We start from the raw sequence: 18714 nt of genomic DNA on the forward strand, positions 1-18714 counted from the left end.
TTTCAATGCATTTGTGTTCGTCTGCTTTTGGTGGGATCATACGTACATTAAATGCATCAATATAGAATAAAACAAATAGACAGATAAAGAGACAAATAGATTCTTCAGGCGAATCAATACGAATAAATGTGGATGGTTTTGATCCATGTCGATAATCCAGTTAAGTTAACAGCATTTAATGTGTGTTTTAAAGGTATAGTATTTGCGCTTTTAAAAGAACAAATTTAGTGTGTTAAATTACGTCATTTCTGTTTCGGTAATATTTACATTTCAATCAGTGACCATAGCTCAATTTCTTATTTGTTGTGCTTGTATGAATTTTAATGTACATTTCCATGGCTCGTTTTAAAGTTAAGATGTCGGATGTCATCGTATACGGGACACGTACGATGTATCGAGTTTATCGTCACGAGATACAGTCATCGTGTAATATATTGACACGTCAAGAGTTATATCAAAAATATTAATATAAAATATTAAATTAAACAGAAAATAAAAACCGGCAGATATCCTACATCTACTTATTTTGACTTTCACGTTGAATTTCAATTCGTAGTTAGACAATAATTTGACGCGTGCGTACAAAAGCCATTAAAATAATATCAGAATTTGAACGCGCGCGCACAAAGTCCTAATATTATTATCGGCATTTGAACGCACTGGTACAGATATGTTTCTCATTTATCAATAGACGAATGAAAGACTACATACAAAACAAAAGACAAAAGATGCGGTCGTCGACACGTTTTAAATTCCTTTCCTCTAATAAAGCCAATTTCTGAAATTTAACAATTGGTGACATCATACGCAGATGATCGTCTTTTTAATCAGTTTATGGAATAAAATAATTCACTAATGGAAAACTTTTGGCTAAACAAATTTGATGAAATTTAATTTTTTTAGAATTTATTTGACAGATTGGCACTCTATATTGGTCACGCAACTCTAATCAATGCCGTCTATTATGCATCGGCAGCGGTAAGCGGCGTCCTTAAACTTGTCTGTCGTCAATGAATCTATTTTAAATAAGCTTCAAACAGACTTATGTTTGAACATTAAGAATGTGTCCTAAGTGGTAAGTATTGTTACTGTAGCCTTTCTGTACATAACTATATATGAATGTTCTGTATCTCAATCCTAATTTGTATAATACCCATTTAAAGTGCTTACACTCGTGTTCTAATGTCTATTCTTTCTTGTTTCTTTTCATTGATGGACCAATGCCATTTTGTTGTTGGCGCTGTCTGAGATTTCTCTATCGAGTTATCGACTATTTTATAATGAAAGGAATAGACATGTTCTAACACAGCATCTAAGCTACAATGTCTCTTTAACCATGACAATAGGGTATGTGTTTCTGAATTCTTACATTATCCATACTTCGTTAACCGTAAAGGGTTAACTTAATATTTTAACGAAAAGCCTTTATATCACAAAGTGTTTGAGCACCGAGCATTATAGTATGATGATGGCCATCAGCAGAGAATGTTGTTCACCGCTCTTTTTATAATGTCATATCGGAATCATTAAGTTACTGGTTTTTTGTATTACTGTATTGGAGACATATCCGCATTTACTTCAATCTTTTACACACCTTATGGTAAAACAACACTCGCACCCACTACAGAAATATGCTGCAACTTTAGTGGAAAAGTGCTGACAGACCAATTACGATGTTGGGTTGTAACGGTTATTAGTAAATCCCACTTGGAGTTAGTAAATGACAAGCTCCGGAAAACGGGCTCATTACGATTAGTATAATAAAGTAACCGTGTCATACCGCTATGGATACTGATTTTAAGGCCGCTTTAAAGTCGACTCACCTTTTTAGCTCGTATTTTTCTTAATTCTGTTGGCATTTGCGCATCGAGGCTTTAGTATAATGCGCTACACATAAGCTTAAATTATCATTATGTAATATTATTTGACTGCAGAGTTTAACTGTACAAATTATCACAGGTCGGAAAGTTATATACCGGTTTTATGAAAAGCAAGCGATAAAATAAACCAAAAAATTTGAAGGCAGATAATTTTTTTTTCTCTTTTAATAATGTTTCTTGCCTCTTACAACAGTGGTTACCAAGTTAATTTAGTAATAATTATAATACTGGATTAGAAAAATTTAAATAATATCTATATATTTTAAAATCATACTCGGTGGTTCATTGTTAGTTCTTATTGTTTTAATATCTTATCTTTAACTCAAATAAGGAAAACAAATTACCCAAATTATCTCCTATGAGTACCAAGTGAAAGCATTTTAGAGAATTTGTTAACTTAAGTCTATTGATGAATACGGCTAAAGCACAGCTTAAACTTGAGTCGTAACGAATTTCATGTATTAGTATCCTATTTTATATTCCTTTTACGTAAACATTGGATTTGATCTTAATCCAATTATTTAGAATCATGTTAAATTTGTTTGGGTGGATGTGCAGTCTATAGACAAATGTGTTGTTTATATATTGCTGATGGCTAACTTTAATCACAAATTATATCCCGCTGCCAAACTTAGCTTCAAACAGGTTTTAACAGTTCGTTAGCATTTTATCTATTGAATAACAAACAAGGCCAACAGCCATAAGTCGCGTGCTCTCAGAAAAAAATGAACTTTCAAAAAGTAATGTACTTTAAAACTTTTCTGTACATCAAAACAGTTCAAAAAGTACAGAAAAGTGATACCGGGCCGACAGACAGACCGACAGACCGACCGACCGACATAGTGAACTATAGAGTCGCGTCCACGCGACTAAAAACAAGATTAAGTTATATAGTCCTAGGCCCATGTTATTTAGGCCTCTACAAAATCAGGTACACTATTATACGGGCCTATACCCTTATATGCCATTTAAATTAGGATACGATATTTGGGAAGAAGGCGTTGGCGTCTGTCCATGTGGATTATGTACGTATAATTTGAGCCTATGGCACTGTACATTTATTAATTTACAATCTATTCAGACAGCGTATGTTAAACGCTACCACGCAATTCTCGGTACTGATGTATCATAGGAATATTCGGGAATACAGCATCACATGTGTTTTACAAGAATCAATAGTGTCATAGACATTCGGTACGGCTTTTTACGGTATTCGGGGGAGGGGGAGGGGTTGAGGGGAGACACTATTAGTCGATATCCCTGAACAATCAGTACATTTATACTCATAAGGTGTAGTACCTCTGTTTTGTGTAAGTGTAATCTTTCAACAACGCCCTCATTGATGGACTGCATTATTTGATTTTATGATTTTCACAACCCTTGATTTTCTACCAATTAATTTGTGCAAAATGTCATAAACTAAATGTATTTTGAAAGGTCATTGTTATGCACAATTATCTGTTGTATCTTGAATATTAATCAGTATTCATTACCATAGGCCTTATCCGTAAAGTTATTGCTACCTATCCTGCCCCTTTCACATGCTTTTTTTATATAATGTTAAATCTTTATTTACGTATTTTTATAATACATCTACTTTCTAATAGTAAAGTAAATTTATTGTTATTAAAATAATTACTTCTGGCTTCGTAAAATCACACAGATATCGCCTATTCCAGCTTACATTGGATGGCAAAATAACGGGTTTTACTTGACATGAAAAAAGGCGGCGCTCGAATGTTGCGGCCCGAGAGCACAGTTGGCGTTGTGGATTAGTTATGAACTTATCACTTGACAGTTGAATGGAACGATTCAATATAAATATTGATATTGGTTGAATAGAACGAAATTAACATTCACATGTGATACGAATTCAACCAATGGAAAAGTAGTATTAGGTTATCACGTGACAACGTGTTAGCAGTTGAATGGAACTGTTGAATATGATTATTGACATTGGTTGAATAGAACGAAATTAACATTGACATGTGATACGAAATCAACCAATGGAAAAGTAGTAAGATACAAATATCATACATGGAAGATCGATATACAGGCATTGCACTGCGTGCATTTATTGAATGGTTTAATTACATTTAAATAATGACAAGATTAAGTTTTACGGTAATTTAATTCTTAGTGTAAATAGAACCAGAATACAGACTCCAGTCATTTCCCCGGCTGCCGTGACCCCTTCTCCTAAGTACAAAGAATATGATCGCATAATTACGTCCGAGATTTGGTCAATTTCAATTAATCGTATGTCCAATGGGATCGTTATTTTATCTAGAATTCAAGGTCATGTTTTACGTCATGTTTTTTGCAACCATCATTCTAGAAATAAAAGGGTTGCTGTTGCGTTAAAAAAATACATATATTTCAGGAAATACCTCCAGTACAGGTATTATTTAAATTGATCACGCGAGCCATCACATTCCTATCTTTAGTTAAATATGCGAGCCTGAGCTACGCAAACAATATTAGTCTATTGATCCGTTCATTGATGACAATTACGAAAACCCTAGCAATGAGAAAACGGCCAGAAAATGAGATATAAGTTACGCCGCGTATCCTTTCTGTGATTGGATAATGTGTTTTATGTCCAACCTGTTTGACGTACGCTTAGCGAATCACAGTCACCCAGACGAATATTTGTATATATATACGCGAACACGAGAGATTTGTTTCGCCTATCATTCTACAGTGTAATTTGTCAGACACAGTATTATTGTAGGAAAGTGATCTGAGGATAGCCTATTGAATACAATTGTGTACATTAACTAATACCACTACGAACATATTGCAACTACAAGAGAACATTGTCTATGGAAAATATATTTAAGAATGTTACGTTCGTAGTGTGTTACGTAAAAAGTGACTTTAATTTATTCGTGAATCACGCGCTTTATGCTCAACGTGCGTCGTCGTAACGCGAATTGTTCATGGAAAACAAGCGACTTTTGATAAAACTTTGTGATTTAGCCTGAGAGAATACAAATCGAACACAATGGATGCTTACGAGAATTGCTCAACAGCTCTTATTGAGGAACTTCCCATGTCTACCCTGATCCCCACCACCGTTGCTTACGTCTTGATATTTACGTTCGGAGTTGTAGGCAACATTCTGGTTGCTTTCGTCATTTGGAGGAACTCTGACATGAGGAGTTCAACAAATTACTATCTACTCAATTTAAGTATAGCAGATATGTTAGTGCTTCTTATTTGCATGCCAGTGGCATTGATTGAAACGTTTGTACTGGAACAATGGGTGCTAGGCGAAGCACTATGTAAGTATCATATTTTTACTGTTTTCTAAAATAGTATAAGTAACACACCCTCTCAGATTAACATTACTTTTTATTTTACTCACTTATACAGTAGAACACCTTTGGTATCCAACAAAGTGTCCTTAATAGAGGAGGGTTATATGCCTATTTTTAACGTTCTTTAAATAAGTAAGTGAGTGAGTGAGTAGGTAAGTAAGTGAGTAAGTAATTATATTCTTTGATCCATGGCAAACTTCCCAAACTGTGTCGAACGTTATGTAATATATATATCGAATGTTATATAATAATAATAGAGATACAGAGTGTTTAAATACGGCACTCTATACGAAAATGTTATTAGCGCCCCCAACATTTTAATTACAATTCATACCATTTAATAATCGTCTGATTTTTCTAATTTCTAGCTGGACTGTTAAATAGTTGTAAAATAGGAATAGAAAATAAATTAATGAATAGATACAACTGTTGTGGATGATTATGATAAGGATTATGATTGAAGATGACGATTGATTGACGAAGAATGATTTATCAAGATTTAGGATAATATATGATTTTGATTACTGTAATTTTAAAATGTTTTGTAAATTAAAACGTTTTGATCATGTGTAATTGGAAATACGTGTTAATTATCTACAAATCGTGTTTTAGTTTAAAAATAAGTCAGTAAATATAAAATAATTTCAAATTCATTTGAGAAAGAAAACCTTTCATGGGGGTCACTTGTCCACGTACCGACCCACTAATTAGCAATATAAATGGTAGGCTACAATGTGGCTTCCATTTTATTCTTTACCATTAGTTCGGGTCATTCTGATATTATGAAATATTGAGGTCAGCAATCGGTCAATAGACATAATTAGATAATCTGTGGCTTAACATTTAAAAGAACACGAGTGACCTAAACACTCGCTGAACTATCAGGATAAAATATGAACTTAGGTATTTGCTGAACCATCAATGTATTACATTTGTGTTGACCTCATGAGCACCAGGCTACAACCGTAACCCTTATTTTCTTATTTATTTTCATTTAAATGCCAACATATCTTTGATTTGACATATACTATATGAATACCTTGTCTTTTTTTGCGCCCGTTTACACGAGTTGTTATACCCGTGTAATTACTATACGGTGATACTTGTTATAATACCGAGGCAACGCAAGCAACACTTCGGATGATCCATTGTGACGGTTAATTGCTGGCGTTACGCTTACATCACGTTGCGTTACGCTTACATCACGTTGCGTTACGCTTACATCACGTTGCGTTACGCTTACATCACGTTGCGTTACGCTTACATCACGTTGCGTTACGCTTACATCACGTTGCGTTACGCTTACATCACGTTGCGTTACGCTTACATCACGTTGCGTCCTAGTTGGAATCAAGCTTTAGAAAGCTATTCAGTTTTCTCCTTAGTTTAAGGAGAGAACCATTTTTTATGAATGAGTTTCTTTTTAAAAAGAGACATACAGTAAAATGAACACATATAGTTTTCCCAACTTGTTTTACTTATTTATTTGTCGTCCACTTAACGTACAGTTAACGGGCACAACCCAAGGATGTATTCGGTATTTTTCCAACGTCAGTTCTACAATTGTTTTGTGTCATTAGCTACTGAAAATAGTCATAATTCACCACGTAATCGTAGCTTTTATCGGTTTAGGTAGCATTTCAACATTTTGAAATAGCCATAAGGTACTTTGTTTAAAGGTAGTCGATTCTGACAATCTCATGATTTCTGTTTATATTTTTTTATTTTATGTATTCTTGAAAATGGTTGTTTTAGGATTATATTTATCGATAGATTGAGTTTCCCATGATCATGGCCTGGATAAAAGAAAACCATCGCAATTAACACTGATTGAAAACAACATCTATTTCAGAATAAGTATGTCGTACCGGGCGCGTTAGATAGAGTCCGTCGCATACCCTAATCACAAACAAGCTAATCTAGATGTGACGACATATTATATTAACGAAATATTATTTTGGACAGCCTTTCTTTTTTTAAATACTGAAATGAAATTGCCATTCTTTCCTTCTTCTGATCAGAAAATATTAATAACTTAACTTACATAACATAACTAACATCTGTTTAATTATTGTATTTTATTATTCTTGAACTTGAGCTGATAATATAGGCCTATATCATATTTATACGCATGCGTAAAAATCCCAGTAATTTAGTATGCATTTAAACACGCGCGTACAATCTCGGACCTTAATGTAATATTTCTTTATACGCGAGCGTGTAAATGCCGGTAATAACTACTGCATTTAGTACGCACGCGTATAACCCATAGTGGTGCATCTGTACACAGAAAACAAACCTTGTCGTATGCATTTTTGTACGCGCGCGTTCAATTTGTGTTTTGTCTTTTGAGGGAAAGTGTTACCGAGGATTTGTAGTATTATGTATTAGCTTATAAGTATTATTTCCTGAATAATAATTTATATCAACTGCAAAAATTGTCAGAAGTCTCTTCTCTTATTATTGAGAAATAAATACTATTGAATTTCCGTCGTATTAAGTACAAATTTGCCTTATCTGTGAAATGATCTAATTGAATCTCAAGTTAAGCCATGTATATCCAAAAGTTTGTCGAGGCCACAAACAAAAGTGGCTTTTGAAATGGATGTGGGTATTATAGAACCTAGATCGGTTGTTTGATATGCAATGTTGTTCACACTACCTTGTTAATAATATATATTTTTTAGTTACCTAACTCCTAGTACCTTATATGTTACTATTAGTATTAACTTCTTATGTCTGAACATAAGCTTAGTTATCCGGAGACAGACATTTTAACACGTGAGGTAGATAACTGCTATTATAGGAATTGTTTTAAAATGCCTAAAGGTACTGTATATCTTCGCTAAGAAAGAATTATAACTCGCAAATGTTGTTAAAATGTATGACATAGTTTACAGTTATATAGTCTAAGACAAGGCCTATATTGTAGAAACTCATTAATAATATTACTTTACTGCTTTAGGTTTAAAGGTAAAAACCATGTTTTATCAGATATAGTCTATATAACCATAATCATAATATATAACTTGCACTGATGAAGGGATAGTCATTGTCATGTTTTCAGTAATTTGGATGGATAATATAACCATGCTATATCTATGTCTAAAGCCCGATTCTCCATCCATGCGTATAAAATGTCATGATTTTTACTGCAGTATCAGGCACATTTCTAAATACAGTATCACATATGATATTGTTTTTGCTTTAACTTCATCCTATCTTTCAAATAATCCCGATGATACTTAAGACGAACATGTGATATTGTATCATAGAACTTTCGTGTGATACTGAACAAATTAAGATACAGTACAGAAAAGCGGGTGTAATAATGTAATAATACTTTGTAGAAAAATGCGCAACCTTTGTTTGAGTGCGTAGGTTTGTCTGTGCTTCCTGCCTGTGTCGTCGTCGGGTTATTTCGCGTTATTTCTTAATCTTGTTCAATTTTCAAAATGTCACCTTTCTATATAAAGAGTCGTAAATCACACTTGTTAGATTAATTCGGTCATATTTTCATCAAACGCCGCAAACTTTTATGATGTGATGAATGCTATTTCAACATTTATATACCCGTATTTCTTTGATAAAAACTATAGATTAATGGAGTTTAAAGTTTATATTAAGATCATTAATAATGCTTAGAATGACATTTATGTGTTCGGTATGATCTATATTATCGTTATGAAAATGTGACTTTCCTAAAGATATAGCGTAATGACCGCGCATCTGCCTTCTTAACTAAACGAAACGCAATTATAAAAGCGTCAATTTTACGACAAAGATTTTGATCGATGTAAAACGTTGAAAATATTTTTATATTAGCTGTTTTTGTTTTGGCCTTTGGTTCATATTCCAATTTATTTTATCGTTTTTGCTATTCCATATTAAATGCAGTCGATCCATCGTTTATTTTTTTTTAATATAGCAGATTACGTCATGATATATTTAGTTCTCTTAACGTTCTACCCAAATGGTTTTCAAATCTTGCAATTTATGTGTACCATTTTCTGTATAGAATTTTATTCTAAATTTGGAAATTACGGTGTTTTTTCATTTTTACTTTCTTCTTCCTTTTGTAAATATTTTGGTGTATTTTACCGTAGCCTTTACTGATAAGTGGCCTGTATTATTTTTTTTTCATGTTTAAGGTCCATTCACACTAGGACGATAACGATCGACGATAAATAGACAAATATGCATTTTTCATACATAAAACAAAATAAATATATTAATCTTTATTTTTTCATCATAAAAACTTTTCATTCTAGCACTATGAATAACCATCTATGCTTCCTTTGATGAAAATGATATTTTCACACGTCCAATCAAATGACGACATGATTAGTAAGAGCAATAATATTGTGACAATACAATGATTTTATTGTTTTTATTTATCATGACGTCATTTGATTGGAATTTTTAAAATATTATTTTATCAAAGCATAAATGATTAGAATGAAAACGTTTCTATTTTTTTTTATGTAAATAAAAAATACATGCTTATATATTTATTGTCGATCGTTATCGTCCTAGTGTAAATGGACCTTAAGGCAGGAGCTAGGGCGCTATCAGTCGAATGAATGCTTGCCAAATGCTCCAAGCCACCTTGTCGATCCAGTTGTTACAGTCTATAGCCGGCCAGGTGCAGGTATGAAGCTCTTCTAGTGCATATTTCTGGTGGTGGAAAACGTCTTCTCGAATAAAATCTCTTATAATCGGAGGTCCAGTAGTGTACATTTGTACTTTTGTTTATTCGGCACCTGTGGCTCAAAAGATGCAAATGAGCGCTTAATTTACTACCAGGTGTCATACACAGCACGAAGAGCTATTTCCATTAGCTGTGAGAAGTATTACGGCTTTTAACCAATTAACTTTAAATTGTTATTTATTATGATAAAATTGCAATTCTATAATTCATTTTTCCACTAAAAGAAGTGGTAATAATGACTGGAAGTGGAAATATTTTGTACTTATATATCAACAAGTAATTTTATCAAAAGTACTCTATTTGATGGCCTTGTAAGTCGACCTAAAAGAATTATTAGCTTTGTACATCCTTAATGTTCGCAATAGTTGTCAGCTTTACGGTTACACGAAATTAAATTACATCTGTCCAGTGCAGAAAATGAATTAAATCGCATTTACCGTTCATAATGTCACGGCTTTTATTGACATGTCTGTGATGGCAGATACTTTGTTTATTCATTTTGCCGTTAACAGGGTATTAGTACCGATTAGTGCTAGGTAAGAGGTGTTTTGTAACGTTCAATTCAGTCATAACAATCTACATGCTGTGCCTGTAATATAGGTCTATTACTAAAAGATATAATATAATGCACATCTATATTATGAAAGGAATACGTAGGTCCAAAATGCACATAATTACCAGTATTCAGATACTATACAGAAAACACCGATTACGGGGACGACATAATCGGGACCCACAAAGTGTCCGCTGAATAGGGGTACTGTTTTAGAATATGATTTCCCTCCTTGTTAAGGGATCTTCTCTATAGCAGTGTCTGAAAAAATATACAATTATGCTGGTACCGCGCGTTATAAACGTTGTTTATAACGCGCGCCTCCCAAATTGCGCGTTCGCGGCTTATTCACATGATAAGGCCTATTTATACAAACAGTATTAATAAAATGGAATAAAATAAGCTCATAAAAATATATACTTGCGGCAGGTATTATACTCTTTAGTATGTATATGCTGTTTTATTGTTTAGTCGCCAACGTCTTATTCTATCCCCTGGAGTAGTTAAAAAGGAAGAAAAAATACCCCGCGTCTATCTCGTTTTTTAAATCCGACCTGTGTAGCTAGCAAGATACGAACAAGATAACTGAATTATGAATATGTTGGTATGTTTTCTTTTTGTTTTTAAACAAATGGAGCATAAATCCCTCTGAGATCAGTTAACCATTGCGAAGTAATCCGTTGCACTCAGCGTGTCTAATGTTTACACAGGCATTTACCGCAAGAAGCATTGGATGGTGTCTGCAGTGGTGGCCGGCAGTGATGATCATTAAAGCCTCTTGTAAATCCTATGCCATTCAATGTCAACATGACCACGCTTAAAATGTCAACATTCCCGATATAAATACGATACGCTGAATAACTACTACGTCTGTTGAACAATTTTGTTTTGATGTGTATTTATAGACTCCTTCTGGACACAACAAACAACGTGTCCTTCATAGTAGGAGTGTCCCCTTAATAGAGGTTGGCTGTATGTTCCAAAAGAGAGTCCTGCAGTACTTTAGCTTTGTTTTGTCTATCAGAATGTTGGTTATTGGTAACATGTTTCTTAGTTAAAATCTTGCTGGTCATCACAGTCCACTGCAACAAGATTGCCGTCCTTGACGTAACCAACTTGTAATTTGTATATTTATGGGTTTTCTGTGTTGTTTTTTTTTAAATAGAAAAAAACAAACAAACTAAGTGTACATAAGCAGAAGTGATACTTTTTAGAGTGTACCATGATTGTCTCATTAACAAGGCATTAGAGGCCGGCCGCACGTGTGTGAAATTACACTAATTCGCGCAACAAATACAATTTAATATGGTTTATCGTCATGCTACAACGCACGGAACAATATATCAAAACAGATATATGTTGCTTTTTTACATATTCGGCGCGCCATACTATAAGTAAATCCAATAACACTGTTTGGTAGGCCTATGTTTAGACACCTGTAACCTCAGGAAAAATTCTTATAATTGTCACTTTTTCCGAAAATCTAGCAGCGATGACCGGAAAAGGTGACAAATATGATATTATAATTGTCACCTTTTCCATTATAATTGTCACCTTTTCCGGTATAATTGTCACATTTTCCGGTCATCGCTGCAATATTTCGATTACAATTTAAACAGGTAGTGTTTTTAAAGTAATTGAATTACAGGGATTCGCATCATGCGGCGGTCCCTCATCGTAGTTGTCTGACCTACATAATTGTGCTCATGATAACAAGTATTAAGTTAGAAATAGAAGTGTCACCAACTATATTCTATAATATCTTGTCACTCAATATTTAAGACTTTTTATCCGAAGTTAGTATTTCTTGAATCGAATGATTACTTCGTCCCATGAACTCGGAAGAAACTAATTCCTGGTTGATGCTCAAAATAGAAAGTGGATCAGTTTCAACATCATTCATCCTTATAAAAGGAAATTAGGTTGCTCATCGAATTCTGTATAATTATTTATTATTTTTAATCAATATAAGCCTAGAGGAACTGTTTGTTTTGCCAGTCGATACCATAATGCTTTAGATCGGATGGAGATTTCTTAATCTCTCAGATTGCCTTCTTTTTAAGCATATCGTTTATAGATTATTATATTTTTTTTGTAATTTGATTGGTTAGTCTCATACAATATTTTATTATACTGTAATTAAAATTACGGTATACCGTATTGCACCGTAAAGAAGTTCATAACGACTTTTTTTGTAAAAATGTTTAGAATGTTGTGCAACACAAGACTGTTGCACTTTCAAAACCGTCTATCTGTTTTAACTTGGTGACCAAAATGACCAGCCATATTAAAGATGGAAACAGAGATTAATTGAATGAAATTAGATGTGTTCTAAACAAGTAATGAATGTATTGATTTAATTAAATGAAAATCTACACATTCACCAAACAAAATTCAATTGTTTCAAGATAAAACTTAAACTGATTTTTAGAAACTCCTCACCATAAATTGTTAGCTAAACATTGTTGCTTTACTTTTTTTATATACTAACTAATTTTTCTATATAAAGCATTGATTGGGATTAATATATTGTGTTTCTGTTTTTGCATGTTTAGGCCTATTACAGATTCGAAATATAACAACCATAGTGTTGCTAAGTGGTTTAGACTTTTTTTTTCCAAAAAATATTGATCGATTGGGTGACTTTTTTACTCTCTTAATTCTTACGGTATACGTCACTGTTTTCTTTGGACACTAGAAAAAATACATTTATTTCTACTCATCGCATCATTCTACGATACCCACTAACTATTGGACCGTGTGTATCAAGGTAATGAATACACGATACTTTATGTTATATAATAATAATCATGACAATATAATAAATTCGACATGCGTGATACTAAATTTCAGTATATTATTTATTAAATAATTATTAAAAGATAACGTAAGCGTGACGCTATATGACGCAACAATATATTTCAAAGAGTTAGTAACTATATATGACAATAATTAAAGTTTTTTTTATCACAAAAAGTAATTTGAATTATAACTGTTTGTAAATATTATCTATTTCTAAATTTGCGGTGTGATGTCGCAATTGGTAATACGCATGCGCATACGGAATAATAACACGTTGTTATATACTCTATTATAGACCTACATTTCAAATTCATAATAACATTCCATATTTCACCGCCATTGCTAAGAAAAATGATGTTTAAAACCTTTAGTATAAACCTACTTAAAAGCACTACTTCGATAAAAAAAATAATTTACTTGAAATAAAAATAAAATTAAAACGTTTTCCTTGATGACTTGCTGAAATATTACCGTACTTAATAAATATTACTGAATTGTGCAAGAGTTTTAAAGTTAAGATTTATCACAAATTTCCTATATTGTTTTATATTCAGAGCAAGTGTATGTATGGGACGGGGTGGGGTAAGAAGATGGTTGAAGTTGGGGAGAGATGGTTGAAGCTGGAAGAGATGGTTGAAGTTGGGGAAAGATGGTTGAAGTTGGGGAGAGATGGTTGAAGTTGGGGAGAGATGGTTGAAGTTGGGGAGAGATGGTTGAAGCTGGGAGAGATGGTTAAGTTGGGGAGAGATGGTTGAAGTTGGGGAGAGATGGTTGAAGTTGGGGAGAGATGGTTAAAGTTGGGGAGAGATGGTTAAAGTTGGGGAGAGATGGTTAAAGTTGGGGATAGATGGTTGAAGTTGGGGAGAGATGGTTGAAGTTGGGGAGAGATGGTTGAAGTTGGGGAGAGATGGTTGAAGTTGGGGAGAGATGGTTGAAGTTGGGGAGAGATGGTTGAAGTTGGGGAGAAGATGGTTGAAGTTGGGGGAGATGGTTGAAGTTGGAGAGAGATGGTTGAAGTTGGGGAGAGATGGTTGAAGTTGGAGAGAGATGGTTGAAGCTGGGAGAGATGGTTGAAGTTGGGGAGAGATGGTTGAAGCTGGGAGAGATGGTTGAAGTTGGGGAGAGATGGTTGAATTTGGGGAGAGATGGTTGAAGTTAGGGAAAGATGGTTGAAGTTGGGGAGAGATGGTTGAAGTTGGGGAGAGATGGTTGAAGTTGGGATGAAGATAGTTGAAGTTGGGAAGAAGATAGTTGAAGTTTGGAAGAAGATGGTTGAAGTTGGGGAGAGATGGTTGAAGTTGGGGAGAGATGTTTGAGGTTGGGTGGTGGATGATATTTGTGCACCCCTTAAAATTACTGTTTTCAGGGTATGGTAGCCTTCCATACGGCTTATCTGTGAACTCCTTTATGGTGGTATGCATGAACTGTATTCTCTCTTTTTTTTTTAGGTATTGAGTATCAAGTTATGGTTAAAGGCAAACATATTTAAAAACGGAAGGAATCAAAAATTAAATAACTAATTGAAAGTAAAATTAATGCAATCGATACATTGTTAGCTGATATAAATGCAAGAATTTAAAAAGTGTTTTTAAATTACCTAGTAGTATTATACCCATGAAAAGTAATTACAGTTTCATTAAACTTGAATATAAATATCGTAGTTGTAAAGTGAACTGGTTTTAATGGCTAAAAAATTAAAAAGCAATAGGCTTACGGTGATATTGCAACCATGGATATTTGTAAACTGAAAACGACAACTTACATGTCAAACAGATTTGCATGTTGATAAACATAAACTGGGAACTTAGATTTCAGATACTATAATGAATATATATATATCCGAGTTTCTAAAAGTAGAGGTTTCTTAAAAGTGCAACAAAGGTACGCATTCTTTAGATTCTGGGAAGAAGTAAGTTCAGGATCAACTGAAAATGGAAAGAAAATAGAAGGAAAGAGAACAGAAGAACGGGTTTTGTTAGTTATGAAGTATTGGCCTAATTAATGCAAAGATACGAAATTGTTGTTCTCAGAAGAAGTAAGTTCTGGATCTACTAAAAAGATGAAAGGAAGGAAAGAAAGCAAAATTTAAAAAAAATTACAAATCCATCCGTTCTGACACGAAGTAGCAGTCATAGAACGTGAGTGAATGTTCATAATATTTAGGAGGTTCGAATACAGTAACACTAAACTACGATATTAATTTATTTAACGAGTTTGTTAGTGGAAAAATGACTTAAGCGTAATCAACTTCACAATTACCAATTATCTTGTTCGGCACATAATAGTAACACCTCAATGTCCTGTCCATGAACTTAATTCGAAGAAAAATAATTAATTTCGTTTAGTATTGTTTTCACGTTTTATATGATTAACTAAGAGCAGGTATGATAGGAGGATTGTAGATAACGTAAGTTACACACCGCCCCATGTCAGAATATGTCGTCGGCCTAATAGTATCCTTAATACCAATTTACACAGACGAGTGGTAAGTGAAAAAACCCGCGTAGCTTGTTACACAGAATCTATACAAATCCTGAGCGAGTTTCTGCTCAACCGTCCGACCGTTCCGCGCGTTTTGTGCAGAATAAAGGTCATAAGAAAATAACATCGTCTTTTCGTTTGCGCAACATATCGATCATCTACGCATGTATAAACATCCCCCTTCAGTTGCTTAAAATTAATTCTGGTGTGGCTCTTAACCATAGAATATAATCTATAAACGCTATTTTTGTCTGTTGATTGGCAAAAATGAAATTCTATTTATTGTATTAAAAATCAATAGCTTAACTCAAATTTAGGCCTACTTACTTTAATGTTCTCCATTTATAATGTAGTATCTTGTATATACCAGATTAATCAACACTCATTATTTCAAATCAAAAGGTCAAAGAGTCATTCGAGGTAGTCCTATAAACATATATTTTTTAATTGGAAATCTTCAAACTTTACATAAATAGCTGCAGCTATTCATACTTTCCGTCACGCTTCATTACTTTTCAGTTCCGAAAGATCATTGTTTAACTACAAAACATTGGCCTAAACGACCTAGGCAAGATTACGGCGTTCGCTCTGTGCGTGTGAGATCAATTACAGACCACGATTGTACACTGCATATAACAAGTACGTGTGAATTCATGAATAGTCAAGTTGCCACACTTCTACAAATTATACCTTCTCTTTTTTTTTTTATGTAGCACTCACTTATATCTACTTTTAGTTTTAGGATTTATATTTATTTTTTGTTTTTTATTTATTTTATTTTTTTTGTTATCTTTATTTAGTCAGTTGATGTGTGTATTCTTTGAAGTTGAACTTGCTGTACATTTAAAGGTTACTTCTTTGTTTAAATAATATTCGAATAAATGTTTTTGTACCTTGTCGAAAATGTGACCAATGAACCTAATTGTTTATCTAAAACAATCGAAACAAAATTATTTGTAGATAACTAACGTCTGATATGAGTTAAAACAGTTCATTTTACATCTGTTCCATAATATTCAGAATAATATTGTTGATTAGCTGCTTATAATCAATAGAATATAATAATATTAATTTTTTCCCATGCTATGAGTACAAACTGAGTATTTATACACACTAGTTCTCACGTTGGATATGAACATGAAAGATAAAGGTCCAATCAAAACAAAAAACGCAATTTATGAGCCCCATTTCTGCATATGCTATACGTATAGGCCTACACATACGATATATTTCTAGTAGCAGAGAATGCATTTTGTTTATTTAATTGAGTCTACAAGTTGCATAGTACTGAACTGATTTTGTTTTAGGTAAATCCCGTAAACACCTTCACCCATACCTTCCATCGTTTCGTACGTCAATAGAGATGTCATTACAGAATGTTTATGCATTTATTTAAAAGGTTAAATATAAATGACGATATGCAGTTATGTCTAATATTACTCGCTTTCATAACACTCAAATTGCGATACATATTCAATTGCAATATGCACTGCGCTAACTATTAGTAACATACATCAAGAGGTATATACAACAGTTTCCATTTGAAAATAATCTTTTGCAATTATGTAAACTAAACCTACAGTAATACTTAATATTTCAATACATAGATCGATGTCTCTCCGCAATTCGCCTTTCGTCTCTAACATAACCCTTTGTTTGCCATCTAACGTAGATAGTGACGTTCTATATAGGCACAGTACAGTACAGTTTTGTTCCTCCCACTGATGCCAGTCGCATCCAAGAGGCAGTCTTCTCTAGCATCCAAATATATGCTGGGTCCGACTGTTAAAGAGCTTGTTTGACTGGGTTAGCTTTTTAGCTTGACTAGGATCGCACTGAAGGAGATTGCTTAATTTAATCCAGGGGTCACGGACGATAGTATGGTTTTCGGGCTTGTGCAAAGAGCATTCGTTTTGTTAATGAGTTATTTGGTTCTCGGCAGATATGGGCATGGTATTTTAGTGGTATTTCATGATATTTTACAATATTCGTATATTTGAATTTAAAGTTCAGGTACAAAAACGACCTCTAGATTCTGGTTAAATGTAAATGTGTGTGTAACAGAAGTCACGACAAAAAACATGAACATGGTCAAATACAGAATTTTGAAAAATGCTGCTATATGCCTAAACACTTTTTTCAGTATTTAGGTATATTTTAACCTGATGTAATACCATATCTGGTAGATAATAACACAAACATAACAATCCTGAAGTTAAAAAAACACACACACAATGTCAAATTAAAGTAATGTTATACTTAGGCCTATATTTTGTCATTTGATATTTTTTTCCACATCGCTTATAATTGCTTCTTTTATGTACAACGGAATATAGATTTTACTCTGTAATTTGAACTATTCCCTCACTAATATAAGAAAGTACTTTGACGAAGTCGTGTAACCCGCACATACACAAATCACTATAAAACAAGGGGGAAACTATAGTTTGATATTTATTTATTTGTATGTATGATCAATATATTTTTTGCCCGCACCTGACCTTTAAAATGAATAATGACACAACCTGTACACGACCTAATGCCACAATACTAAAAATATCCATGGACCCTCATCCACAAATACTATACAGTCGTGTGGAATTTTTTCTCTTTATACAAGTTGCAATTTTGACAAAGGGAGAGAGATACTTTAATTTTGTATACTGTAACTTGTATTACCTTGTATTTTGTTTTTAGGCAGTTACAGTATAATGTCTATTTATTAAGGATCAAGCACAATATTTGCTCAATAGCAAACAACAAATATCACCAAATAGACTATAGTTCCAAATTATTACCGGATGATAATCTCACAGCATTTTTTTACAATAATAGGTAATCTTTTATGGTGTATGCTATTTCTATACTTATTTTCATAGCTAATAACTGTATTTAGAATTTTTTAACGATATATTTTTTATCTAGTTTTAATTCCCAAATGCTCTACTTTGTAGATTATGGCTC

At 33.3% G+C, this 18714-nt stretch overlaps 1 protein-coding gene across 1 annotated transcript in view; it reads left to right on the plus strand.

The window, feature by feature from the left end:
* The first annotated feature begins 4608 nt into the window (after positions 1-4608).
* LOC144838782 (pyrokinin-1 receptor-like) overlaps positions 4609-18714 on the plus strand; it is a 29513-nt gene continuing 15407 nt past the window's right edge. Inside the window, exon 1 of the mRNA XM_078694262.1 lies at positions 4609-5167. Coding sequence (XP_078550388.1) covers positions 4888-5167 — 280 coding nt within the window. The 5' untranslated portion in view covers positions 4609-4887. The remainder of the gene's footprint in view (positions 5168-18714) is intronic.

Source organism: Antedon bifida, chromosome 3, assembly GCF_963402885.1.
Source record: "Antedon bifida chromosome 3, ecAntBifi1.1, whole genome shotgun sequence".
NCBI classification, from domain to species: Eukaryota; Metazoa; Echinodermata; class Crinoidea; order Comatulida; family Antedonidae; genus Antedon; species Antedon bifida.